Genomic DNA, 27,921 nt, shown 5'->3' with positions numbered 1-27,921 from the left:
TGGTGGAGAAGAGTTAGCTGCTTTATCATGATATATTACTGTCTCCCGAGGGCAAGGCTGTCTCCACAGTAAAATGTAAGTTCTCAAGTTCTGCAAGGATATCATGCTTATTATGGTGCTATGGACATCCTAGGATTTCAGCAAAACTAAACTGAATTAAATCCTCTCTCTGTGTCTCTGTCTCTGGGGCTTACCTACTAATTGAGGATGGTAGCTGAAGTGCAATAGCTAATTTGTTCTTAAATGGCCAAACCTAACACAACTCATCTACTTCAGCTGTGCTGAAGGGGTAAGGGTAGGGGTGAGAAAGGAAAAACCATCCCAGTGTGTTGCAACATGAAAAAGTTGCTCAGTGTTTAAGTCCACTCTCCTGGAGGGACCCCTTGCTGTAGGTGTAAACTGTTGCAGGGTGAAATCAAGTGCGGTGACTCAAAGCCCCACAAGTAAAGGAGTGAGGAAAGGCCAAATGAGTAGAATAGGGAAGGAAAGCAGCAGAAACGTCCTCAGCCAGCATATGAGCAGCAAGGGCCATAAAGAAAGGAATGGCTTCCTTTGAACGTAACCAAAGACATGCCAGGGTCAGTCGTCGGAAACCACGGCTCGCACTTCACACATCTGTAGCAATACAGGCTGATGTGGGCACGTTTGGTTTCCAAACACCTGCTCTCACAGGTTAACAGCAGCCCGAGTGACTCTGAGCTCTTCTCTCACACGGGTCCTGAGCTGGAAGGATTGAGACAAGCAAGTCCACCCAACCCTGGTTCTCTTCCATGGAGCCCCGGGACAAGTCGAAAGATCTAACCAAAAACAGAAAAAACTGGCGCGTTGGGGGACGGGGCAAGGATGTAGAAGAGGCTTCTGCTGACTTCAGGCATCCCCGGTCTCTCCCATCGTAAACCAGAAGAGTCTATTCCCTGCAGATGACCAAGTCGAACGATCCTCGGGCCGATCAAGGTGCCCGCTGAGTCTGGTTGCAGCTCCCGGCCACGATTTCCTCCCATCTCTTGCTCCAGGGCGGCGAACGGGGTCACCAGAGCCCCCTGGCCCGGGCCCCTCAGGGCGCCCGGGACAGTGAAGCTCGCGCTCCTCCTCTCTCGCATCCCCTCCCCTCCTCTTCCCTCCCTCAGCCAGTCCCTCCCCAAGCCGTGGCGGAGGTGGGGCCGGGCTTGGCTCGGCAGGGCCCGTGCATTCCAGAGAGCCGAGCGAGCTAGAGCAACAAAGGAGCTGGGGAGTCGGTGGGAGAAGTCGGGGGGCTGCTGCGCGCTCGGGCGAAGGTGGCGGCTGGGCCGCGGGCTGGCGCAGAGGGGAAGCCGGGGAGCTAGTCCCCCACCGCCGGCCCGCGCCTGGCCTGCATCGCAGGGCCGGGAGGTAGTTTTAATGGTGGAAGAGGGAATGGGGCTGGAGATTGGGGGCCCAGGGGGCTCCCGGGGCTGAAGACAACTTGGATTGGCCGGAGAAAGAGTAGAGAGTTGTGCATCCCGGCGGGGGCCTCAGCCGCCCAACATGGGCCCCGGGGTCCAAAGTTTGCGAAGTTGGGCTCCGAGGCCCCGCGGAGCGCCGAGCGTCCGAGGGGGCCCGGCAGCGGACTTGCGGGGCGCACAGGTCGCCTGAGCCACCTCCGCGGCCCCAAGGGTTGCGTGTGTGGCCGGGGGGCTCCGGGGAGCGGGCGGGGGCGCCGGGGCTTCTGCTGAGTTGGCGGGTTTGGCCATGGCCGCTGCCCGCCTCGCACGGGGGCCGGAGATCCTGCTCCTGGGGCTGCTGCTGCTGCTGCTGGGGGGCCCGGGCCGGGGGGCGGCCTTGAGCGGGAACGCGACTGGGCCTGGGCCGCGGAGCGCCGGCGGGAGCGCGAGGAGGAGCGCGGCGGTGACCGGCCCTCCGCCGCTGCTGAGCCACTGCGGCCGCGCAGCCCCCTGCGAGCCGCTGCGCTACAACGTGTGCCTGGGCTCGGCGCTGCCCTACGGGGCCACCTCCACGCTGCTGGCCGGGGACTCGGACTCCCAGGAAGAAGCGCACGGCAAGCTCGTGCTCTGGTCCGGTAAGCGCGCGGGAGCCGGAGCCGGGGCTGCCGTGGTGGGATGCGGGACTCTTGGACAGAACAGGCTCGGGCCTGAGCTTTGGCGAGGGCGGGAGCTGCACCCGGGAGAGTTGGAGGAACACAGTCTGGAACTTTGGGTGCCGCCTGTAAGCAGGATGGGATCCTCGGTGAGGAGGAGGGAGGGCGAGGCAGTGGAGGGAGCCGGTCACAAAAGGCCGGAGCAGGGTGGGTGCGCAAAGGATGCGGGGGAATTGAGGGGCCCATGAGGAAGGGGCTCAGAGCCACGGGGAAGGACGTTTTTTAAGAAATGGAGCTGCTCCACCTAAGTGCTGCTTTGGAAGCGGGGTCCTTGGGGATTCAAGGAGGTGTTTAGATCTTGGAAAAGAAACCAACCGGCAAGTCCAGAGTTGAAGAGGAAAAAAGGAAAAGGATGGGGTAGAAGATTTAGGCAGTGAGGGACAGGGTGGGGGGAAAGAACTGAGTGAAATTTGTGACGGAATCGAAACCCCCTGGTGTTGAGTAATTAAAAGTTAAGCAGAAATTTCCAGAAATCTTGTTTTGGGAGACAGGAAGTCCAGAGAACGGTGATCCTGTCTTGCTTTTACAGGAGATTTCACTGTTTCCTCATCTGAAAAATGGGGACTCTGATCTTTTTCTGAGGTTGTGAAGGCATGAGACTATTCTAAGAATTATTTGTGTATTCTTTGGAAGTTTGGATCCTCAGGCTGGTCAGGGCTGCGGAAGGACACTTAAGTCTGGGATGTTGGGAGCCTGTGGAAACTTTCATAGTGGTCTGAAGTCCCAGAGCACTCACCTCACGGTAGGATTATGGCCTACCTGAAAAACTGCAGAGTGAACCCAAACAAATCCTTCCTAAGCAGTGTGGAGTGGATTCTCTCCCCACTTGTCACTCTTCTCGGTTGGGGGCCTGAAGGGGCCTGGGGAAAAGAACTGGTCTTGTCATCCCTTGCTTCTAGTCCATGTGATTCCAAAACTGTCCTTGAAACAGAAAACCAGAAGTCACTAGCCAACTTGGCAACTTCCTTCTTTCGACAGGCCTTGGGTGCCCTACATCTTCGTTCTGCCCTGGGGGCTGGTGATGATCCTGAAGGAGGGAGCATTATGTAGGCTGCCTGTCATTGTCAACTTGGCCACTAGAGTTCTCAGAGTCATTGCTGGATGTTGGACAAAGCCATGTCATTCCTGGCCTGGTATCATTCTCTGGCAGATGCCAGAGGAGGAACTTGGGAGATGGTACCCATGGTGGAGCTACATCCTTAGTGGGAATCAGGTTCTAAAGTCAGCATGTAGGCAGAAACTACGTGTAATCAACAGTTGCTTTGAAAAATCCATAAATTACCGTAACGTAAGGTCTATGTGATTTTGCCTATACACTCTTTTAATGGTAATATGTTTGTATAAATGTGTAACATATAGGAATGTATAGTATATAAGAAGGGGCATACCTAGAGAATACAATTTTAGTCTTTAAAGTTACGTAAATGCAAAAGAGCAGAAGACTGAAAGAATAAAAAAGGAACACGAAAGAAAGGGATAAGCAGGTTTCTTTGAGCACTGCCTGAAAGAAGGTTTTCGTTTAGGAGCCAGTTGTTGGAAAAGCAGATCTGTCAGCACTAGGAGCTTCCCCAGTTCTGAGACACTCACACTGAGAAGGTATTGATGCCTCCCCCACCCCCACCTCTCTCCTTATTTATTTTGCAGGGCCCCATGGTTGAATTCTCCTAAGTTAAATAAATGTGTGATGCTGCCCTTCTGTAGTTACCATCAAATCAAGGAGGAAGGGTATGGACCTCTTTCCAGTCCATACGCCTGAGAGAAGCTGCTGAGCAGGCAGAAGTGGTTTGGGCAGGAAAGTTTAGGAGTTAGAACCATCTGCTGGCTGTGCAGTTTTGATCCTTACCAGCTGGGCATCTGGTGAGGCCGGGTCCTGCAGAGGTGCCAGCCCGGAGCCCAGGTCTTTAGTTCACACTGAAGTTTTCTCTGCTGCCATCATCCCTCAGCTCAGTCACATTCCCATGTGTTTACTGCTTGTTCTTTCTGCTTTGGGTCTTTCTGCTAGATGTTCTGGGCAGTGGGGTCAGAAAGCAGATGGTGGTACAAGCTGGGCCAGTGGTGGGTAGAATAAATCAGAGCCAACTCTAAGAATCACCGACAGGCCTTTGTCTGGGAGCCTCTGGTGAGTGATTTGTCCTGTCCTGAGTGAGTGGTCTTGATTTGACCATGACTAAATGGCCGGTGTCACCTGGCTTTTGGAGGTGTTTTTGTGGGTGAAGGATGAAGATGATCTAGGTTGTCTTCATCTGTAAACTTTTGAAGGTCGAGCCTGGTTCTTCACTTTTTTTTAAAGCCTCAGAGTTCTAAGTACACAGCTATCCACTCATTGATTAAATTAGGCATTGGATGCTTGCTATATGTCAGCCTGGGTCAGGTTCTGGGGCATATAAAGATGAGGAGTACAGACATGATCTCAAAGGGGAGGGAAATCAAAGGGAAAAAGACAAACAGCTTTAGCAGTTCCTGTGAGAGGTATTGTGACAGGGTAGGGTGCTCGAGGAACACAAAGGACTTTGGGGAGCAAGGGAAGACCCCCAGAGGAACTGACCTTTAGCCTATGACCTGAGAAATAAGTAGGAATTACCTGAGCCAAGGAAAGGTTGGATGGGAAGGAATAGGAAGAGGGGACAGCATGCAAAGGTGAGGAGGTGAGTGGGCTTGGTACTTTTAAAAGAGTGTAAGAATTTTAGTAGAGCTGGATCAAAGCATGTGAGGGATAGAATTATAAGAGATAAGACCTAGAGAGTTAGAAAGCAGAGGGATTCATACCCCATATTAAGAAGTTTGGATGTTGGGGCGCCTGGGTGGCTCAGTTGGTTAAGCGACTGCCTTCGGCTCAGGTCATGATCCTGGAGTCACAGGATCGAGTCCCGCATCGGGCTCCCTGCTCGGCAGGGAGTCTGCTTCTCCCTCTGACCCTCCTCCCTCTCATGCTCTCTGTCTCTCATTCTCTCTGTCTCAAATAAATAAATAAAATTTAAAAAAAAAAAAAAGAAGAAGAAGTTTGGACGTTATCCAGGAGATAATAAGGAGCCACTGACAGCTTTTGAGCAAGGGAGAGATGTAATCATATTTGCATTTTAGAAAGATCTCTTTGAGTATTGTGTGAAGAAGCCATGGGAGTAGGGAGGGCCTGGAGCCGGGTTGCTTGTCTAGGGGATGGTTGAAGTAGTTCAGGTGAGATATGATGGTGGTCATGATGGAGGTAGAGGTCCATCATCCAGAGATGATGGGTACAGCTGAAGGAAGTGGACAGATCCCAGAATTTCCGAGTAGAACCAATGGGACTTGCCGATGAGTTGGATGGAAGGCATGAGCCAGAAGGAGGACCTAGGTTTCAGGCTTGAGGGCAAGGTGGTATCGTGATTTTGCCTAAGGGAATGCTGGAGGAGGAGTATGTTTAGGAAGAAAGCATGGCTTCAGTTGGGCCATGTGAATTAGAGGTGCTCAGTGGACATCTCTGTGGAGATTACTGGCAGATTGGGAATAGGAGTTGCTGAAGAGAGCAACCACTGTGTGCTCCCTCAGCCTAGAGCCTTTGGAAGTACACCATTGAGCGAGGAAGTTTATAGCTCAGGCTGGACTACTTTCTAGATCTGCAGAGAACTCAGGTCCCTCCTATATCCTTCAACTCTCTGGACTTGGGCATGTTCAGGCACTCAGCATCTTTCCCCATTACAGCTTGAAATGTCTCTTCATAAGCATTCCAAGCTGACCAGACAAACATCATATCCAGGCCGCGGTCCACCTTGGGCCAAATCTGGTTTGGTAAATGGGGCAAGAAAGCAGAGACCTGCGGCCGGTGAGGGAAGTAAGTCCCTGTCAGCCAGCACGTAGCCTCTTTGACCAGTGGGTGTACAGTGATGTGTGGCCTTGCTACCCAGCGGGGGGCAGCCAGCGGAAGAGGGCCCGAGAAGCTGGGAGGAGTTTCTCTGTTCCTCTCAGACACCTGGTCGAGGTGATTAGAGGAGGGATGGTGTTGGTGATGGTGGGTCGTTTGCAGGGGCAGATCAGAAAGAATTTCCCTAGAGCTATTCCCAAGCCTGGCTGATGAGGAGAATCAGTTAAGATCTATATATTTGGAAAGTGTGAAAATACAGAAAAGCGTCTATCAGCCCGAGTTTTAATTTTTGCTTTAGATTTTTTTAAAGATTTTATTTATTTATTTGAGAGAGAGAATGAGATAGAGCATGAGAGGGGGGAGGGTCAGAGGGAGAAGCAGACTCCCTGCTCAGCAGGGAGCGCGATGCGGGACTCGATCCCGGGACTCCAGGATCATGACCTGAGCCGAAGGCAGTCGCTTCACCGACTGAGCCACCCAGGCGCCCCTAGATTTTTCACTTTTTAATTCATTTTTATTTATTTATTTTTAAAGATTTTATTTTTAAGTAATCTCTACACCCGACGTGGGGCTTGAACCCACAACCCCGAGATCAAGAGTTGCACACTCCTCCCACTGAGCCAGCCACGCGTGATGAGATTTTTAACTTTTTAATTGTGAAATGCTGCATGTATACAGGAAGTGCATAAAACCCAGAGGTACTAACTAACAAATAATTATAAAGTGCCACCTGAGTCAAGAACTAGATCATGGCCAGAAGCTCCCATTTGTCTTTTTCAATCACATCTCCTTCCTTTCTCTTCTAGAAGTAACCACTACCCTGATGTTTTTGATTATCAATTCCTTTTTCCTCTATAGTTTTTTTTTAAATTTTTTTTTTAAGATTTTATTTATTTATTTGACAGAGAGAGAGACAGCGAGAGAGGGAACACAAGCAGGGGGAGTGGGAGAGGGAGAAGCAGGCTTCCCGCCGAGCGGGGAGCCCGATGCGGGGCTCGATCCCAGAACCCTGGGATCATGACCTGAGCCGAAGGCAGACGCTTAACGACTGAGCCACCCAGGCACCCCTTTCCTCTCTAGTTTTATCATCTAGTTTTGGCATCCCTAAACAGGATATTTCAGTTTTGAAAGTTTGGGTTTTTTTAAAGATTTTATTTATTTGACAAAGAGAGAACAGTGAGAGAGGGAACACAAGCAGGGGGAGTGGGAGAGGGAGAAGCAGGCTCCCCGCAGAGCAGGGAGCCTGATGCGGGGCTCGATCCCAGGACTCCGGGACCAAGACCTGAGCCAAAGGCAGATGCCCAACAACTGAGCCACCCAGGGGCCCCTCAGTTTTTAATGTTTTTGAGCTTTATACAAATCATGATACGTATTTTCTTTTATGTCTTTTATGTCTGGCTTCTTTTGTTATATATTCTTTTGTAAGATTCATCCATGTTATTGCAGCTCATTTTTTTTTTTCATTGCCGATCGGTATTCCATTGTAGAATATATCACAATTTATTAATCCATCTTATTGTTGTTAAACATTTAAGTTGTGTCCAATTTTTGGCCACTGTGAATACCATTGCTGTGAGTATTCTATGTATATCCTGGTGCACCTGGGTCAAGTTTCCTTAGGTACCTACTTAGAGGAATGGGATTACCAGACAATAGGGCATGCATAACCTTCAGCTTTAGTGGGTGATACAAAACAGTTCTCCAGAGTGGTTGTGCCACATTAGGTTCCCCACTAATCCCGTAGAAGAGTTGCCATTGCTCCGCATGATTCCTGATCCTTGGTGGTGTCAGCCTTTTACATTTTTGCCAATCTGGTGGATATATTGTGGTATGTATTTGTGGTTTTAATTTGTGTTTCCCTGATAACTAGTGAGGTTAAGCACCATTTCAAATGATTACTGACCATTTGGATTTCTTCTAGTATGAAATGTCTATTCACATTTTTGGCCCATTTTTCTATAGGACTGTCATTTTCATAAGATTTGTAAGAGTTCTTTATTTATGCTGGGTATGAGTCCTTTATTGGTTGTATGCATTGAAAATATTTTCTGTGGCTTGCCTTTTCATTCTCTCTGTGTCTTCTGTTAAACAGAAGTTTGGAGCTTTAAGGTAGTCATTTATAAAACTTTTATGATTCGTGCTTATTGTCTTATTTTAAAAAGTCCTTTCATGGGGTGCCTAGGTGGCTCAGTCGGTTAAGCATCCTACTCGTGGTTTTGGCTCAGGTCATGATCTCAGGATCCTGAAGTTGCCCTGCATGGGGCTCCCTGCTCATTGGGGAGCCTGCTTCCCCTCTCTCTCTCTCCCTCTGCCCCTCCCCACCCCTGCTCGTGCACACACACACTCTCTCTCTCTAAAATAAATAAATAAATCTTAAAAAAAAAAGTCCTGTCATAACACAAAGTTATAAACTTATTCTCTTATGTTATCTTCTCCAAACTTTTTAGGTTTTCCTTTCAATTTAGACATGTAATTCACTAGTTTCATACATGTCTCAACATCATTTGTTGAAAAGAATATCCTTGCTCCACTGCTCTGTCATAAATCAAGTGTCCAAATATCTATTTGTTTCTGGGATCTTTATTCTGTTCCATGGCTCTCTTTTGTCTATCCCTTGCCAATATGTACCATCTTAATAATCATATCTTTTATTTTTTAATTATCATATCTTTATAGCATGGTTCTTCACCTTCTTCGGGCTATGAACCTCTTTGGCAGTCTGGTAAAACCTATGGGCCCCTTCTCAGTATACTATTTTTAAATTTATAAGTTAAAACACATAGGATTAAAAAGGAGCATATAGGATTACAAAGGAAATGAATTATACTGAAATATAAATATCAAATATATTAAAACAATTTTGTGATCTAACATATATGTGCTTATTTATTAATACACTAAGTAAGATGTATATGTGTTTAATAACCACCATAATGTCAAGGTAGAGATAAACAGTAACAATATTTTGGGATATCTATAACAAAAATATCTGATTTCCATTTGTGACAAAAACACAAGTACTGATAACATTACTGTAGTATGTGGCTTACATCCATAATTGAAGGAAAGGCTAAATTTCTGTTAGGTGTAATTTTTTTCTCATCTAAGTTCATGGGCCCCTAAATTCACTATAAGAATCCTTTGTGGGTTCCAAGCCAAGAACCTCCACTGTTCTTTTTTTTATATATAAGATTTATTTATTTATTTTAAAGAGAAAGAGAGAGCATGAGTGGGAGGGATAGAGGGAGAGGGAGAGGGAGAGAGAAAGTCTCAAGCGGACTCTGTGCTGAGTGCAGAGCCCGACGCGGGGCTCAGTCTCACCACCGTGAGATCACAACCTAAGCCAAAACCAAGAGTTGGACGTCTAACCGACTGCACCATCCAGGCGCCCCATCACTGTTCTTACAGTACTTATAGTATTTATGGTACAGGAGTATCTAATAGAGTCTGGGATACTCGTGACCCTTTTGTGTTTTAATATAAAAATAGTTGGTGGTGGTTTTGATGGGGATTACATTGAGTATACAGACTAATTTGAAAAAAAAAAAAAAAGACATCCTTACAATATTGAGTCTTCCAATCATTTCATTATATATTTCTGTCTATTTAGAACTTTCATTTTCTCAATTTTTTAATTTTTGTGCGGCGTTTCAATGTCATTTGTTAGATATAGTCCTGGATACTTGATTTTTAAAATACAATTATAAATAGTCCCTGTAACATTTCATTTTCTGTTTGTTGCTGGCATTTAGAAATACAATTGATTTTGAATCCAGTAAACTAGCTAAATTTATTCTACACACATAGCCATCTCATTTGTGAATAATGAGTTTTGTGTCTCCCTTTTCAAGGTGTGTATTTTTTCATCTTTATTGCCTTAATGCAGTGCTTAAGACATCCAGTACGTTGTTAAATACAAGTGGTAAAAGTAGCAGCATCCCTGATCTCTGACTTAGTTTCTGTATTCTAAAGTTTTTCTATCCTTCACCATCACGTACGATGTTTGGTATAGGTTTCCTGTAGTTACATTTTATCAGATTAAGAAAGTGTTGTTTTATTCCTAATTTGCCTATTCTTCTTTTTATCATGGATGCATGTTGGACTCTATCAACTACTTCTACATATACTGATATGATCATCTGGTTTTTTTTCTTCTTTAATCTCTTAATGGGGTAAATGGCATTGGTTGAATTTCCTAATGTTAAGCCAATCTCAGAACAATGGTTTTCAACTTGACTGATCATCAGAACCACACAAAAAGTCATTTAAAAATTTTTTAAATTTCAATTGTGGTTGGGTGGCTCAGTCAGTTAGGCATCACCTTTGGCTCAGGTCATGATCTCAGGGTCCTGGGATCGAGCCCTGCGTCGGGCTCCTTGCTCAGCGGGGAGCCTGCTTCTCCCTCTCCCTCTGCCCCTCCCCCCCATGTGTGCTATCTCTCGAATAAATTTAAAAAAATCTTTTAAAAAAAGTTTAAATCGTGGCAAATATTTAAGAAGTCTGTGAATATAGAAAAATGCCAAGACTAATAGAACACCTGTGTCTTTATTTTTTCTTTTTGTTTCATATTTTAATAAAATGAAAGAAGTAAAACAATACACAGATAAAGTTGATATCCCCTTTCTTCCTGTCTACAATTTTGTTCCCTTCTCTAAGGAGATTCCCCCATCTCAATAATTTGCATATTTATTTTTTTAAGCTTAATGACATCTAAAAAGTTGGTAGTATGTGCACATGGTACAAAATTCAAAAGTAACAAAAGTTAATCCCTCCACTTCTGCTTCCAGCTACTGATTTCCCCTTCCTAGAGGCAACCACAGTATGATTTTTATGTGTCCTTTTAGAGATATCCAACATATATATAAATGTAGATGTGTCCTTAGTCTTTTTCCTCCTGCACCCAGTAGTAGCCTGCTCTTCAGACTGTTCTTATTCAACTGCATCCATTTAACTAGATGCATTGGAGATAGTTCGGTTTCAGTGCAAAGAGTTCAACCTTGCGTAGTGTCCTGTTATATTGATATATGATATTTTATGTAGCTGGTCTCCTATTGATGGCTATGCATTCATGCAGTGTCTACTCTTTTGCTGTTGCAAACGATGCTGCAATGAATAATCTCATGTATTATCTTTGTAAACATGTGAAGTGGGATTGCTACTATAAAGTTCTGATAGATAATGCCAAATTGTCTCCACAAGTGTTTACTAATTTCTGTTCTTACTAAAAATATAAGTGCCAGTTTCACCCACATTCTTGTCAATACGTTTTCAAATGTTTTGATCTTTATCACTCTAAAAGTTAAAAAATTATATCTCATTGTAGTTTTATTTCACATTTAGTTTATTAAGAGTGAGATTGACGGCCGCCTGGATGGCTGAGTCGGTTGAGCTTTGGACTGTTGGTCTGACTCTTGGTTTCAGCTCAGGTCATGATCTCAGGGTGCTGGGAGGGAGCCCACCCTGCCCCTCCTCCTGCTTGCACTCTCTCTCTCTAAAATAAATGAATAAAATCTTAAAAAAAAAAAAAAAAAGAATGAGGGGCTCCTGGGTGGCTCAGTTGGTTAAACAGCTGCCTTCGGCTCAGGTCATGATCCCAGGGTCCTGGGATCAAGCCCCTCATCAGGCACCCTGCTTGATGGGCAGCCTGATTCTCCCTCTCCACCGCTTGTGCTCTCTTTCAAATACATAAATAAAATCTTAAAAAAAAAAAAAAAAAGAATGAGATTGAATGTCTCTTTATGTGTTTAAAGGCCATTTGAGTTTGAGCTTTGTCTTTTGCCCATTTTTCTATAGGATTATGAATTTCTAACTGATGTGGAAGAGCTTCATGCACATAAGGAAATTAGCTCCTTACCTGTGATATATATCTGAAATATATTTTCTCAGTGTGTTGCTTTTCTTATGATTTTGTTTTTTACTCTACTGATTTTATTTTTCTGAAGTTTTTTTTTTTTTTTGAGATTTTATTTATTTATTTGACAGAGAGAATGAGAGAGAGAGCACATGAGAGGGGGGAGGGTCAGAGGGAGAAGCAGACTCCCTGCCAAGCAGGGAGCCCAATGCGGGACTCGATCCAGGGACTTCAGGATCATGACCCGAGCCGAAGGCAGTCGCTTAACCAACTGAGCCACCCAGGCACCCTTTCTGAAGTCTTTTAAAATCTTTTATAGCTTCTGAGTTTTGTGTCATACTTCAAAAAGCCCTCTCTACTTCAAGATTTTAAAAACCATTTCCCATCTTTTCCTCTGGTACTTTAATTTTTAAAACTCATGTAGTCATTTTGATTCATCTGGAAATTATTTTTATGTAAGAAATGGGGTAAGGATCCAAAGTTTTTTTCCCTAGGTAGTTCTTCAATGGTCTTTTAAGATTTCTTTAATAATCTCTTTTCCTTAGGGAGTTTATTTTTCAGGTACAAAACAGTATTTAAAATGAGAAAAAAAAGCAACAAAATTCCACATTTTTAGAAGTTGATTACTACAAATATCACAAAATGCTGAAAAATAACACAGTATTTTTATTAATCAACTGCTTGCTGCTCCTCTAGAATACATTTTACTCCAGTGAGATCCCCCATTTAAAATATATTGTTCAGTAAACATCAGTAACATTCACTTTTTCTTTGTTGTACAGCTTCTATGACTTTAGACAAACACATAGTTATGTAAGCAGCCACTACACTCAAGATAGTGACAATCCCATCAGACCCAAATAGTCCCTCGTGCTGCCCCTTTGTAGGCAAATTCTCCTCCTACCCAACTCCTGATAACCACTGCTGTGTTCTCCATCCATACCCACTTGGTCAGAATTTCTCAGAGTGGGTTTCTCCATCTAGAATGATAAGGGTCCCCAGGTGATTCCGATTTGAATCGGGTCTGGGAACAGTTAACTGAGGACATTGCTTCCTTTTTTTTTTTTTTTAAGATTTTATTCATTTTATTTGTTGGTGTGGGGGGGAGGAGAGCACAAGCAGGGGAAGCGGCAGGCAGAGGGAGAGGGAGAAGCAGGCTCCCTGCTGAGCATGGAGCCCGATGCAGGGCTCGATTCCAGGACTCTGGGATCATCACCTGAGCCAAAGGCAGATGCCCAACTGACTGAACCACCCAGGTGTCCCAGGACATTGCTTCTTGACAGGAACTTGCTCTGTGCCCCAGGAATAGGCTCTGTGGTAGTGGGAGCTGTGAGTGATCAGAGATCTCAGATGAGTAATAACAGCTAATATTTCCTGAGTGCCTACTATCTGACAGGTACCATGCTAAACAGATTCAATGCATTATCTAACTCTTCACAACATTTCCATGAGGTAAATCTATTATCCCCATTTCACAGATGAGGAAACTGAGGCTAGAGATAAATTTGCCCAAGATCACACAGCCGGGAAATGGTAGAGCCAAGGCTTGGACCCAGGGAGGCTAAATGCAGTTTCCATGCCCCGTATCCCTCTACCGTATTACCTCCCTCCCAAAAAGAGCAGGTACCTGCCCCCACTGCCCACAGCCTGGCAGTGTGGCAGTCACCCAATTTGGTCTCACGTCCTTAGAAGCTTCTCCTAACACAACTTCTTGTGTGGGCAACAGGTGTTCCTGAAGCAGGGATGACTCGGGAGGGGCAAAGGGGGGGGCAGATTGCTGAGTGGGCCCAGCCACTGGGGAGCAGGGTAGAGGCCTGGGTTGGGCCAGGGGTGCCGGGAGACCTCTACCTGTTTCTGCCTTGCTGACAACACGTTTCCTCCCTCTGCACTGGACAGAGCCTCCTCTGTTTCTCTCCATCTGATTTCCTGTTTCCTCCTCTGGCTCTGGAGTACCTGACTCCCCTGACTACCTCTTCTTAAGCTCCCACCTGTACTCTGTTTCACCTCAAGTTGGTAAGAGGAACAAGGATCCTGGGGTCTGGGCGAGGGGCAACATCTGATTCTGGTGCACGGGCCCTGCGTGGGGTGGGTCCCACCACCTCCCTTTCCCCTGGAAGAGACCTGTAGAAGGTTTTAAGAATGCCCCTGAAAAGGTAAAAGGCAAGTCGACTTGGGGTTCTCAGCCAGAGGCACTAAACCCCCCAGCAGGGCATTTGGAAATGGAGGCTGCTTTTTAAAAACTTAAATTGAATTACAATATACATACAGAAAAGTGTATGGATCACAGGCGCACTTTCATAAGGTGAACACACACACATGCAAACACTACCGGATCAAGAAATGGAACATTACCAGCCTCCCAGAAGCTCCCCTTCAGGCCTTCTTCCAGTCACCAAGCCTGGAGTAAGGGTGGGAGGGGGGCGGCATTTTTTGGTTGTCATAATGACTTAGGGGTTCTGCTGGCAATTAGTGGGAAGAGTCTAGGGGGGCTGGATGTGCTGCACTCTCTTGGGACAGTCCCGCAGCACAAAGAATCATCCTGCCCAAATGCCCTGTTGAGAAACACTGTGCCTGAGAGCTCTAGCACGGCCGCAGAGACTTGCCTTAGGCCTGGGAACAGCTGTGACTTTGGGTCAGCGTGAGGAGGGGTTTCACCGCCATGCATCCACACTGTTGCCTCCCCGCAGGCCTCCGGAACGCCCCCCGCTGCTGGGCAGTCATCCAGCCCCTGCTGTGCGCCGTGTACATGCCCAAATGCGAGAATGACCGGGTGGAGCTGCCCAGCCGCACCCTCTGCCAGGCTACCCGAGGGCCCTGTGCCATCGTGGAGAGGGAGCGCGGCTGGCCTGACTTCCTGCGCTGCACCCCTGACCACTTCCCCGAGGGCTGCCCGGTGAGTGCTTTGAGGGGCAAGCCCCAGGCCTAGGGCAGGGCCCCCACAGGAGGCAGGGGCAAGGGGAGCCCCACAGCCTTCTCTTGTGCAAGACCCCAAATCTGCAGCCATGGGGGTCAATGAGCCACACACCCAAACCGACGTTCCCTGGCTGGGCCTGTCTATTAGGGATTATCTATTTATAAAAGATAACTGTGTTCAACAAATATTTTTTGAGCACCTACTCTACTAGGTGTTGGGGGGTTTCCGGCATCATGGACGACAGGAACTCCTCCAAGAAGTTTATCATGTATTTAGGGAATCAAGGCACATAAAACAGCTAGAGATACCAAGACGGGGTGGGTGATCTCATTCTGGTGGTAAAGGAGAGGTCATAAGTAATAATAATAATTAACAGCAATGATATTGGCAATAATCCTAGTCGTTACTATTCACTACCTGCCAAATACCCTATGAGCACTTTACATCTATTTATTCATTTAACCCTTACACCACACCATGACGTAGCAACTGCTATCTTATAGCTGGGGAAACTGAGGGAACAGAGAGGTCAAAGAATGTGCCCCAGGCTATTGATATCATTTGTCACTGAGCTGCCAGGCTGGGATTCAAAAGCCGGAAGGCTGTCCCCAGCCTGTGCTTTTTGTCTTCGGTACCCCGCCACGCTACCCCCAGGCCTCGTATTCAACCCTGGGCGTCCTGCTCCCTTTTGCACTGCCTTCTCCCCTTCCCTTGTGCCAGAATGAGGTGCAGAACATCAAGTTCAACAGTTCGGGCCAGTGCGAGGCTCCCTTGGTTCGGACCGACAACCCCAAGAGCTGGTATGAGGACGTGGAGGGCTGTGGGATCCAGTGCCAGAACCCGCTGTTCACCGAGGCCGAGCACCAGGACATGCACGGCTACATCGCCGCCTTCGGGGCAGTCACGGGCCTCTGCACGCTCTTCACCCTGGTCAGCGGAGGGCAGGCCTGCAGGCGGGGCGGGCCCGGGGAGCCGTGGGAAGGAAGTGGATTGTCAGTCGGCTGGGCTCTGGGGGCGGAGGGAAGTGGGGAGGGGATGACCTGGTCGGGTCCCGGGGGTCAGACAAGGGCCCCTGTGGCAGCAGCATCACCCTGATCTCATAGAACGGCCCTCCCTTCTCCCTTCCAGGCCACATTTGTGGCTGACTGGCGGAACTCGAATCGCTACCCTGCTGTCATTCTCTTCTACGTCAATGCGTGTTTCTTTGTGGGGAGCATTGGCTGGCTGGCCCAGTTCATGGACGGCGCCCGCCGGGAGATCGTCTGCCGTGCAGATGGCACCATGAGGCTTGGGGAGCCCACGTAGGTGTCTTGGGGACCCAGAGGTGAGGGTGAGGGGCAGAAGGCTGAAATGTGGGTTTCCCACGGAAGGGACAAGTTGGGCTTGAAAGTGAGATTTCAGTGGGGGATTCAGCCCTGCCTGTGGTGCCCAAAGATTCCCGCGTGAGGCTGTGATTGTTTGCATCTGCTCCAAGGGGCATCTTCCACACCCTCTTCGAATCTCACCTGGGTCCTGTCTTCAAGCCCTGACTCCTAGGGAACCTCCAGACCTTAGAAGCTGAGGGTCTGGGGAGAGGGTGGAGAGAGCTGATAAAAGGAGTACAGAATGACCTCCCCAAGTGACCCCTCACGTGTCCGCACAGCTCCAACGAGACCCTGTCCTGCGTCATCATCTTTGTCATCGTGTACTACGCCCTGATGGCCGGTGTCGTCTGGTTTGTGGTCCTCACCTATGCCTGGCACACCTCCTTCAAAGCTCTGGGCACCACCTACCAGCCTCTCTCCGGCAAGACCTCCTACTTCCACCTGCTCACGTGGTCACTCCCCTTTGTCCTCACCGTGGCAATCCTTGCCGTGGCCCAGGTATGGTGACTGGTAGGGGGCTGGGGACCTAAGCGTAAGGGGGCCGGTGACCCACTCTGTCCCTCCCACCCACCCCTTCCTGCCGCAGGTGGATGGGGACTCCGTGAGCGGCATCTGTTTTGTTGGCTACAAGAACTACCGATACCGGGCGGGCTTCGTCCTGGCCCCGATTGGCCTGGTGCTCATTGTGGGAGGTTACTTCCTCATCCGAGGTGAGTGAGCACTGGGCCAGCACCAGCCAGGCAACGACATGCGGGGAGCACCTGCTCTGCGGAAGTAGGAGCGGGGAGCTGCCGGCTCACCCAGGGCCTCGGTGCTGAGCGCCAGGTGCCCCCTCGAGGCAGACAGAGTATCACGGCACTTGGTGTGGGGCAGCACCTTTGTGCTGGCCAGAGAAATGCAGCCCCTTTCTCCAGGGCCTTGGGCCAGGGCTCACACAGCCTGTTGAACAGATCCTGAGCTGGGGTCCAGCCTCTGCCCAGCCCTGGGCCAGCAGCGCTCACGTGGTGAATAGCCTGCCCTGTCCCCGTGGGCCAGCACAGGGCCTCCAGTCATGTGTGTGCACCCTGAATTTCTGTCTGCTCGCCATCTCTTGGAGCCTGGCTCCTCATCCGCTTCCTACCCACAACAGTTTCCACAACATGCACAGATTTGCTGTTCCCTCATTTCCCATCTGAAACCGCCTCCTCCACAGTAAGCCTCCGTCTCTTCTTAGCTCATTCTTGTTGCATTCTCTTTGTAAACTTCAGCTTCCTCCCCCGGTGCTGTCAGCCTTCTGTTCAGCCCACCTCTTGTTGGCAGTCTCTGGGCCTCTGATTTCTGTTTTGTATCTCTGCTGTCCTGTACAGTGGCCACCAGCCACATGTGTTGAAACTCGTCCAGACTGGGATGTGCCCTAAGTATAAAATCCGCGCTGTATTGCAAATGCTTAGCACAAAGAAAGCAGACTATCTCATGAATAGTTTGCTATATGGATTCCATGCTGAAATGTCAATTAAATAAACAATGACGTATTGTTTATGAAATGTATGGAAATTAGCTTCACTTGCAGCTTTTTACTTTTTTAATGTGGCTGCCAGAAGAGCTGAGATTATGTATGTGGGGCTGACGTTGTCTTCCTGTTGGATAGCACTGTTCTTGCGTCTCTTCCTATGCCTTTTCCATCAGCACAGCGTTGACCTGGCTGCCTTCCTTAGGCGTGGCTGGAGCCAGGACCAAGGCACGTTCTCTGTCTTCGTGACGTCCGTTCTGGGCTCTGCCCCGGGCTTGCCGATGCACAGCACATCTGCTAAGAGTGGTGCTCCCTTTCTCCCGCGTCTCCAGTTCCCCGAGCTTTAAATCATCGGAGTAATCAGACTGGGGACCCCCTGCCACACCCATCCCTCCCGGGAGAGTGGCCTCGCCCCACTAATGTCTGCAGTCTCTCTTCTGTTCAGGAGTCATGACTCTGTTTTCCATCAAGAGCAACCATCCGGGGTTGCTGAGCGAGAAGGCTGCCAGCAAGATCAATGAGACCATGCTGCGCCTGGGTGAGTGGACCCCAGGCTTTTGGCCAGTCCAACACTGGACCCCCCTGGGGCTGTGGGACCTGCAGGATAGGGTCTGGGAGGACGCAGTGTCAGCGGTGCAAATTAGCAGCCAGGGGGACAAGACAAGGCTTTGGGGTGCACGCACACGTGCGCACCTATTGCCTGTTGATGGCGGTAGCAGCTCAAAAGAAGGGGACCTTTTTGGACAGAAGAATTCAAGTTCATGCCAAGACTGCTTCCTCATGCCCACTGATCCACAGTTGGCTCAAGTGCCCTTCGGGCCTTATTTTGGAGAACACAGCAAACTGAGCCTGGCATGGATTCACCCCAGACTCAGCTATCTTTTAGGCCTGAGTGGGGCAAATACCTTGTCCCCACTGCTGCTCCCACACCTGGGATTCGTAATGCTCTGTCCCACCCTGGCCTTCCACAGGCATTTTTGGCTTCCTGGCCTTTGGCTTCGTGCTCATCACCTTCAGCTGCCATTTCTACGACTTCTTCAACCAGGCTGAGTGGGAGCGCAGCTTCCGGGACTATGTGTTGTGAGTGCAGGGCTGGGGGCTGGGGGGCAGCTGCCCCAGGAGCTGGAGCCAGGACTGAGATGTGCCCTAAGTATAAAATTCTTGCCCCTCAGCAAGGGTCTGCCAGGTCCCTGCCTCCGATGGCAGGTGAAACTGCCCATCTTGCTCCGGGCGCCCAAGACGTCATTTGCTCTGTAATTTGCAAACACGGCAGACAGCTCTCCCAGCCTGGCTCAACTCTGCCCTCCTCTCTGCACGAGCCGCCGTCTGGCTGGTGTGTTTGTAACGGTAAAGCCCTCTCATGTGTGGGCTTCTCTGACGACCCTGTGCTGGCCGCTCTAATTCTCATGTACTCTCCCAGAGCTTATTAGAGAGCCCTGCGCGGAAGTAGTCTCTACGATAGGTTAACAACCTGTTAATACTTGCTAGCTTTGTCTGTGCCTTTTTGTGTCACCGTGAGGATGAATCTGAGAGGAAGGCAGCTCACCCGCTGAAAACACTTGCTAATGGCAGGAACAGCAGTTACAGGGCTCATTAAAATGGACACCAGTCCGTGTCCTGACTGCCTCCGGCTCTTCCTTAAAGGCTCCAGCTTCCAGTCTTTAAACCACACTGATGCCGGGTCCTCCCCCAGAGATTTGATTTAATTGTCTGGGGTGTGACCCAGACACCAGTAGTTATTACAAGTAACTCTAATGTCCCAAGTGGCTCTAACGAGCACCCAGGGTTGTGAATCATTGTGTGGGGCTTAGCTGTTTTTGGAGTCTTTGGATTGATTGTCTGGGTACCACTCAAGAGACCCAGAAAGCCTCACCGGTCTGCTACCCCACCCCCACCCCCACCATAGGTGCCAGGCCAATGTGACCATCGGGCTGCCCACCAAGAAGCCCATCCCCGACTGTGAAATCAAGAATCGCCCTAGCCTCCTGGTGGAGAAGATCAACCTGTTTGCCATGTTTGGAACTGGCATTGCCATGAGCACCTGGGTCTGGACCAAGGCCACGCTGCTCATCTGGAGGCGCACCTGGTGCAGGTGGGTCAGCAGCCAGCTGCTTCTGACCTTGCGGCCTTACTCTCTCAGGCTTGGTGTCCCTGCCAATAGATGTGGGCTCCATGGTCTCCCAGCAGTCTTGGGCAGGCTAGTTTTCTAAGGGTCTATGCTGAGCTGTCTAAGGCCGCCTTCTATGTGGCTCACCACTGCCCCCTGGTGACACCTCCTGTCCTTGGGAGGATGGGTCAAGTGCAGAGCCATCTTCTAAGAGTGGAATGATCTGAATGATTTGAGTACTGGGCATACAGGAGCCCTGAATTCTAGGCCCACTTCTTTGCAGAGGTCTCTATTCCTCAGAGTCCTTGAGGGATTTGGGGCCCTCCGGAGGCTGCTTCCCTGGAAGGAATGGCTTCACTGCTCTTTCCGAAGATTTGGTGGGAAGTAGCTGCTCCTCCACTTCCCCTCCCCCACCTTTTCTGCTCTCAGGTTGACTGGGCAGAGTGATGATGAGCCCAAACGCATCAAGAAGAGCAAAATGATCGCCAAGGCCTTCTCCAAGCGGCGTGAGCTGCTGCAGAACCCAGGCCAGGAACTCTCCTTCAGCATGCACACTGTCTCCCACGATGGGCCTGTGGGTGAGCTTCAGGCCCCTTTCCTCCACGGGAGCCACTCAACACCCACAGTCCCTGGGCCCCACCCCCCTAGGCTGGTGTGGACACCTGGACTGTCCAGAAGGCTGGGAGGAATAAAGCACCCCGGCCTCTCCTCACACACTCAACTCTCTCCAGTCCCCCTCCCATCCCTGGCTACTCTGCCCTCTGTTTCTGCCCCTGGGTCCGCTTGCTGGTACCTTGGTTTCCAAAGGACTCATCTCCCTCTCCCTTCTTCTGTCTTCTCCAGTTGCTCTCCCTGGGTTAGAGTAAGTCAGGGTTCCAGGAACTGGATTTCTGGCCTCTAGTGAGGCCCCACTCTTCAGACGGACTGGGTAGATCACTGTGATTACCTGGGTGGGCTTTCTGGGCTCGGTGAATGGGGAGGGAGCTGCTGGGAGAAGGTAAATGTGCTGAGTCAGGGAGGAGCCATCATCCAAGGCAGTCATGATTCCTTAACCTTGCCTTCCATCCCCACAGCGGGTTTGGCCTTTGACCTCAATGAGCCCTCCGCCGACGTGTCCTCTGCCTGGGCCCAGCATGTCACGAAGATGGTGGCTCGGAGAGGAGCCATTCTGCCCCAGGATGTGTCTGTCACCCCTGTGGCAACTCCAGGTACGAGGGGTCAGGCCTCTGTAGGAAGGTGGGGGGCATGGAGATGGGGGTTCTTGGGACTGGAGCACCAGCAGCCACCAGAGGGGAGGAGGAAGGAAAGGCCCTGGAGGGTCTAGAGTATGGGGCTGAGGCACTAGAGCCCTAGAGTTGTGGGTCACAGAGCTCAAAAATAGGGGTCCGAGGAGAGATCAGGTGATGTGGACAGAGCCAGCCTCCCAAGCTCACGTTCTCTCTCCTGCCGTCAGTGCCCCCGGAGGAAAAAGCCAACCTGTGGCTGGTTGAGGCAGAGATCTCCCCAGAGCTGGAGAAGCGCCTGGGCCGGAAGAAGAAGCGGAGGAAGAGGAAGAAGGAGGTGTGCCCCCTGGTGCCACCCCCTGAGCTTCACCACCCCGCCCCTGCCCCTGCAGCCAGCGCTGTTCCTCGCCTGCCTCAGCTGCCCCGGCAGAAGTGCTTGGTGGCCGCAGGTGCCTGGGGAGCTGGGGAATCCTGCCGACAGAGAGCCTGGACCCTGGTCTCCAACCCTTTCTGCCCAGAGCCCAGTCCCCTACAGGATCCATTTCTGCCCAGTGCCCCAGTTCCCACGGCCTGGGCTCAGGGCTGCCGGCAGGGCCTGGGGCCCATTCACTCCCGCACCAACCTGATGGAGGCAGAGCTCATGGACGCAGATTCAGACTTCTGAGCCTGGAGAGCGGGACCTGGGCTAGGAAAGAGGAGCAAAGACCATTCTGAGGTTCCTCATCCTCCCCGAGAGTGCTTCCCCGGGATCTCGTCTTCCGGAGAACCTGAGGGTGCAGTGCCCTCCTGGGAGGGCTCTCTATGTCTGGCTCATGGCAGCGGGACTGTGGGAAAGGGCCCTGACATCTCCACGGGTAGGCCTCATCCAGGGAAGGGCCCTGGAGCTCGGGGTCCTTGTTTCTGCCCTGCCAGCTGGAGTCTGGCTGGCAGTATCCATCTGCAGCAGGGTCATGGGATAGGCAGAGCTTGAGGGGGGACAGTAACGGTAGAAGCAGGGGTGACAGTACCCAGAGTGGGCTGTGGTTGCCAATGAGGCAGTCAAAGCCCGGGCCTGGCAGATGAGGGCTGGCTGCCCTTTTCTGGCTCGCTCAGACCAAATGTGTTTATTGGGTCACTAGCCCTTTGTCTAAATGGAGACAGGGCTCCCTTTTCCTTCTTCCAGATGGTTGTGGAGCTGGAAGTGCTCATTCTCATAGGGGCTATAACCTCTCTTCACAGGCGTCCAGGTGGCCCGACCCCAGGCCAGTAACCCATCCTGTGCGCTCCTGCAGCCTCCTTCCCCCTTTCCCATCTCAGTTCAACCAGGCCAACCTCTTCCTGTGTCCTGTTTGTTGATTAGGCCCCAGAACTGCTGCATGCTCCGCCCCACTCCCACCCCCCTCCCCTCTGAGGCTGGGCTCCATCTCCAGGTGAGAGATGGGTTCGGCTGTGGAGCCTGGCGTGGTGTAGAAGCAGTGAGTGACGGGGAGCCTCTGGGCCCCTGAGAGACACGTGTTATCTCTTCCTCCCATCCATCCAGTGGGGGATGGACCCTCTGACTTGAGGGGCTACCCTGGGAGGCTGCTGGAGCTTCAGCCAGGCAGGAAAGCTACCTTCAACTTCCACAACTGGGGGGTGAGGAGATTCCCACCTCTCATAACCCCTAACTCTGTCCCCGAGGCCCCAGTTTCAAGAACCAGACAGCAGGAAGCCTTAGGAGCTGGCTGGGTTCCAGAATGGGGATAAGGATGGGGAGAAGGAATACAAGCAGTAAATAAAAGGTTTTTGTATAAACTCTTGATGTGCTGCTTTTTCACGGGCCCTGGTCTTGGGAGGGGCGCCTGACTGGCTCAGTCAGTGGAGCATGGGACTCTTCATCTCCGGGTCGAGAGTCTGAGCCCCACGTTGGCCATAGAGATTCCTTAATAAAATAAAGTAAAGTAAAATCCATAGGCCCTGGTCTTGACCTGTTTACCTGGTCCTGATCGCGTTTGTGTCCCACTTCCTCTCAGGCTATTCTGGAAGGCCCGCCGCTTGGTGCTATTGAGATCACAACCGACAGATGTCAGGCTGATGTCAGCTTAATGTGCTGGCTGGCCTTCCCGGCCAGTTGGCTCCATGGGGACAAAAACTCTCCTGCGGCCATAGCTGCCTCACTGTGGTTGCCTCTGCAGGGACGATTGGAAGCAAGGGGCCCCCGTCTAGTGTAGGTGAGCCCGGCTCCGGTGGCAATCCTGGGCCCCACCTCTGGGGGCCTCTTCCTTCTAAAAGGGGTGTCAGGAGGACCAGTGCTTTCTGATCCATAGCTGGGCAGTCAAAGGAATTCAGACTTCCCCAAGGAAAGCCTGTTAGCCCCACTTCCTCCAAAAAGAGGTCAGTAGAAGATTGGGCTGTGGGTTGCAAGGACTCCGGATCATGTGGAAAGGATCTGTGGAGGAAACGGGGGGTGATAGCCGCAGACTGGGAAGGTATTGTGGAGTACTGACCGGGTTTGTTTATGTGATGGGGACATAAGCATTTTGCCCAGAGCTAGATTCCAGGGGAAAAAGGAATTCACATCCCGAGCTGATCATATTCTAAGTACATTACACACAAATGATTATAATCACAGCTAGCTTGCTAGGCTCTTTTCTAAGCACTTCACATACGTTAATTCACCGACTCTCACCACAGATCTGTGAGGCACAGAGAGGTTTGATAGTTCACCTGAGGCCACACAGTAAGTGGTCATGCTGGGATTCTCCCAGGGTATCTGGCTCCAGAGTGGGCTCTTGGCCACTGTGTTTGACTGCTTCTGGTTTAATTCAGAGGGATCAGAGGAGCTAGTTTTTTGAAGAAATAAGTTCAGCAAAGCAAAAGGACTTACGCACAACCTCACAGCTCGTATGTGACAGACCCTGGACCCAGGGTCTTCCTAACTACCAAGTCCAAACTCTCCAGTCTCAGCTCTGACTCTGGATTTTTCCTCCCCTCCAGGTTTCCTGGGCTCGGTTCCCTGTGGCCTCCCTGCACCCCTTGGTGCTTGCTTACCTCACTCATCCTTGCCATTAGTGCCTCTCTCAGCAGGGATATAGCTATTTTTAACCTTTATCAACAATCAACTGTATTCAAAACAGTAAAATGTATCAGTGTGGTCTAATGATCTTTTCTGAAATAAGGGAAAATGTTAACAATATTCTTTCTTTTCACCTTCGCGGACATTCCCTCCATCCCTTCTTTCTTTAATGGGAAACACAGGATGAGGAATGGGACCATAGGGGGAGTTGACTGCGGGCTTTATTTTTTTTTAAAGGTTTTATTTACTTATTTATTTGACAGAAGGAGACACATCGAGAGAGGGAACACAAGCAGGGGGAGTGGGAGAGGGAGAAGCAGGCTTCCTGCGGAGCAGGGAGCCCGATGCCAATGCCGTGCTTGATCCCAGGACCCTGGGATCGTGACCTGAGCCAAAGGCAGACGCTTAATGACTGAGCCACCCAGGCACCCTAGACTGTGGGCTTTAAAAGCTCAGAAATGTTACCTTTCTCTCTCTGGTCGTGGAGGCTGACATAGAGTCTATAACCACGAGAGGGCACCGTGAGCCCACTTTTTGTGAATGCTTACATTAGGCGGCAGAGAGAGGTCCAGGACCGTGACATTCCGGCAACCAAGAGATCTTGCAGTATTTTTTTTTTTTTTTTTTTTTTTACAGGAGCACCAGCTCTCATGACTGACTCACAGTGGTCACTTTTCTACCAAAGCTCCTGAACTAGATCCCTGGAAGAGCTACCTCGGGGTCCAAAAGGAGCTTGGTTTGGGGGGCTCCCTGTGGCCTGGCTGTTGCCCTGAGAGCAGAGGTCTCCGAGCATTCAGGGCTGGGGCAGCTCCTCCCTCATCCGCTCCTTTGGGTCCCTTGCCACTCTCAGCTTAGTCGTCCATCCTCCTAGGTTGGGAGGCCTGCCTCTGTTGGTCCCAACTTCTTTTAAGCAGTCTGGCCACTGCCCCATCCCTTCCTCTGCCTGCGGGAGTTTCATTTTTGTTTTGTTTTGTTTTTTAACCTAAGAAATTGAAAAGCTATAGAAAAGCATAAGGAACACCCTAATAAACACCCAATTCCCACTACTCAGAATTAACTCTTTTTTTTTTAATCATTTTACCATATTTGCTTTCAGCTTTTTTTTTTTTTTTTTTTTAAAGAAAGTGTAACAGATTTAGCTAAAGTTCCCTGTGACCAATATCCCTGGTCCATTTTTCCTCCCAATTTCCCTCTTTGACAGAAAAACAACTCTTTCAGTTTAGGGGGTTGCCTTCCAGCCCATTATTATACGTTCATATGCAGCTAGGTATCCATAAACTGTTTATGTATTGCTTTTGCCTGCTTTTAAACTTTTTCTTTTCATCTAAGTTGCACAGGATAGAGTATGAAAAGTCAAATCATTCTACAGGTTTTGTTGATTAACACAGCTGTTTTGGGACCTGACTCCTACCAGATACCCCATCATTTCCTGTTCTTGGGAGTCAACCAGTTTATTTTGGACAATTTTTATATTTACTTCCCTATGTCTGAACAACATGATACTACCTCTTGAATGTTCATTTGAGGTGTTATCATTTGACTTTTCAATACAGGGGATCAGGATGTAGCTGTCTTTCAGTCTTTGCATACAGGGATAACAGAGGAGCAGGGGAAGGGGTCAATAGTAACAGCTTCCAAAGCTGGAGAGCAAATGAGGAGTGATAATTTAGCAGATTTGAAAGAGCAAAGTTTTAGCCAGCAATAGGGAAAACTTGCATTGCAGCATCCACAGAAGGCTCTGAATTAGAGGGAGCGGGTACTTCAGAAGACAGAAATGGAAACAGGAGGACCAGTCCCAGATCTCCTATCTAACTCTGAGCAGTCAGATGACAGCCCTTCTCACACCTGGCTGACTGTCCGATCATTCTCTAGGGAAGGCAAACAGAGGGTATTCAAAGGAATTATCTTCTAGCTTCCAGAACTAATTTTAACAAGTTCAATATCTTTCTGACTCCTGAGCTTTTGTAAAATTTTTATTCCTCGACCCACTCCAGACATTTAAAGATTGTCTCTTTGTCCCCAGAATTTTGAAAATTTACAATGATGTATATTAATGTAGGTCTATTTTCATCTGTTGGGCTGGGTACCTAATGACCCCTTTCATTGTGGAAATTCTCATCTTTCAGTTTTGGGAAATTTTAAAAATTATTTCTTTGACTCACATCCCCCTCCACACACACACCTCATTTTCTCTGTTACCTCATTTTAGCACTCCTATTATTCAGATGTTGGACTTCTTGGACTGGTCCTCTAATTCATTTTATTTGTTTGTTTGTTTTTGAGTAATCTGTACACTCAGAGTGAGGCTTGTACTCATGACCCCAAGATCAAGAGTCACACACGCTTCTTTTTTTTTTTTTTTAAGATTTTATTTATTTATTTGAGAGAGAGAGAATGAGAGAGAGCACATGAGAGGGGGGAGGGTCAGAGGGAGAAGCAGACTCCCCACCGAGCAGGGAGCCCGATGTGGGACTCGATCCAGGGACTCCAGGATCATGACCTGAGCCGAAGGCAGTTGCTTAACCAACTGAGCCACCCAGGCGCCCTCCTATTATTCTTTTTTTTTTTTTTAAAGATTTTATTTATTTATTTGACAGAGAGAGACACAGTGAGAGAGGGAACACAAGCAGGGAGCGTGGGTGAGAGAGAAGCAGACTCCCCGCCGAGCAGGGAGCCCGATGCGGGACTTGATCCCGGGACTCCAGGATCATGACCTGAGCCGAAGGCAGTTGTTTAACCAACTGAGCCACCCAGGCACCCAAGAGTCACACACTCTTCTGACTGAGCCAGCCAGGAGCCTCTTCTTCTTCTTCTTCTTTTTTTAATTGAAAGAAAAAACTTATTGAAGATCTGGAAAACAATTCCTAAAAGACCAACTTTTCCAGAAAACTGTAGCTACACAATGCATTCCATCTATCATGTTAAAATGTGCATTAGACACAAATTTAAAAACCATGAAACAAGCCACCATTCTTCAACAATCTGAGCAAAGAGAAAATGCATCTTTCCTGGTTTTAATTTCTTTCTCTTTTTATTTATTGAGTTTTAAAAAATGTCTGCTACATGCTTTCATTTTAAAAGTCTCATGTTTGTTTTCTGACTGTTCGCTTCTTAAAATAGCATGTTCTTTCACAAATACAATATCTTAAGTCTCTGAGGATATTAATGATTTTTTGTTTTGTTTTGTTTTTGTCTTGATTTCTTCTCGATGCATAGTCTCTGTTTCCTCTAAGTTTTTAAATTTTTTTCTCCTTGCTTATGTTGACCTCTGTCTTTTGTATTAAAGGTTTTCTTCATATATCTGAGGACTCTCTATCTGCTCATACTTAAGAGTGTGACACTAAATGGTTATTTGGAAACGGTGAACATAGGTGTGGTCTTCACCAAGGGTGATCTGGCTGGCCCATTTCCTTGGGAGAACTCTCAATATTGATTATCTTCAAGTTTTTCCTCTTGGGTTGGTCAGATACCTCAGAAGTTCTTCCAGTTTCCCACACGGAACATACATTCCTGCTTGCCAGGGTGTGGCAGCTGAATAAGCCAAGTAGGGAAGAGCTGTAATCTAAATATTTCATAAACTGCCTGCCGTGGCTACTCCAGTCACAAGGGCCAGATGACAGCTCAGTCGGCAGTGAGAGGCCTACAGCATTTGCTTGTAGTTGCGATAAGTTTGTCCCTCAATCCCAAACCTTTCCTGAATGGATTAACAGGAAAGGCAGGGCGCCTGGGTGGCTCAGTTGGTTAAGTGACTGCCTTCGGCTCAGGTCATGATCCTGGGGTCTTGGGATCCAGTCCCACATTGGGCTCCCTGGGAGCCTGCTTCTCCCTCTTCCACTCCTCCTGCTTGTGCTCTCTCTCTCAAATAAATAAAATCTTAAAACAACAACAACAGGAAAGGCAGTATGGTGAAATCTAAGTCGGGAGTGGAGTACAAAGGCTACCTGGTATCTACAGATGGCTATCTATCTGAACATGCAGCTTGCAAACA

General features: G+C 49.1%; 1 protein-coding gene across 3 annotated transcripts; it reads left to right on the top strand.

Annotated features, from left to right (window-relative positions):
- Positions 1 to 1,171: 1,171 nt before the first annotated feature.
- SMO (smoothened, frizzled class receptor) lies at positions 1,172 to 22,672 on the top strand. 3 transcript variants are annotated; one of them, XM_054505203.2, is made up of 13 exons: positions 1,946 to 2,035; positions 3,637 to 3,709; positions 14,490 to 14,695; positions 15,437 to 15,646; positions 15,845 to 16,017; positions 16,359 to 16,578; positions 16,667 to 16,790; positions 18,015 to 18,107; positions 18,541 to 18,649; positions 19,476 to 19,661; positions 20,106 to 20,254; positions 20,750 to 20,884; positions 21,130 to 22,672. In XM_054505203.2, the coding sequence occupies exons 3-13, from the start codon at positions 14,549 to 14,551 to the stop codon at positions 21,561 to 21,563; spliced, it is 1,980 nt and encodes a 659-aa protein (XP_054361178.1). In that variant the 5' UTR covers positions 1,946 to 2,035; positions 3,637 to 3,709; positions 14,490 to 14,548; the 3' UTR covers positions 21,564 to 22,672. The 3 variants fall into 3 exon arrangements, with proteins under 3 accessions (XP_045720250.1, XP_054361178.1, XP_064431041.1); XM_045864294.3 differs by lacking the exon at positions 3,637 to 3,709 and having other exon boundaries at positions 1,172 to 2,035; XM_064574971.1 differs by lacking the exons at positions 1,946 to 2,035; positions 3,637 to 3,709 and adding an exon at positions 2,072 to 2,181.
- Positions 22,673 to 27,921: the final 5,249 nt, after the last annotated feature.

This window comes from Mirounga angustirostris, unplaced genomic scaffold (genome assembly GCF_029215605.1).
Source record: "Mirounga angustirostris isolate CCGP_5_RB_7025 unplaced genomic scaffold, mMirAng1.0.hap1 SCAF_12, whole genome shotgun sequence".
NCBI lineage: Eukaryota > Metazoa > Chordata > Mammalia > Carnivora > Phocidae > Mirounga > Mirounga angustirostris.
Note: the sequence above shows the minus strand (reverse complement) of the source record. Positions and strands in the feature narration are given on the sequence as shown.

Coding starts and splice junctions, on each gene's coding strand:
- SMO (XM_045864294.3), top strand. CDS start 1,708: ATGGCCGCTGCCCGCCTCGCACGGGGGCCGGAGATCCTGCTCCTGGGG. Junction 18,108..18,540: donor TGAGACCATGCTGCGCCTGG/GTGAGTGGACCC, acceptor GGCCTTCCACAG/GCATTTTTGGCTTCCTGGCC. Junction 19,662..20,105: donor TGGAGGCGCACCTGGTGCAG/GTGGGTCAGCAG, acceptor TTCTGCTCTCAG/GTTGACTGGGCAGAGTGATG.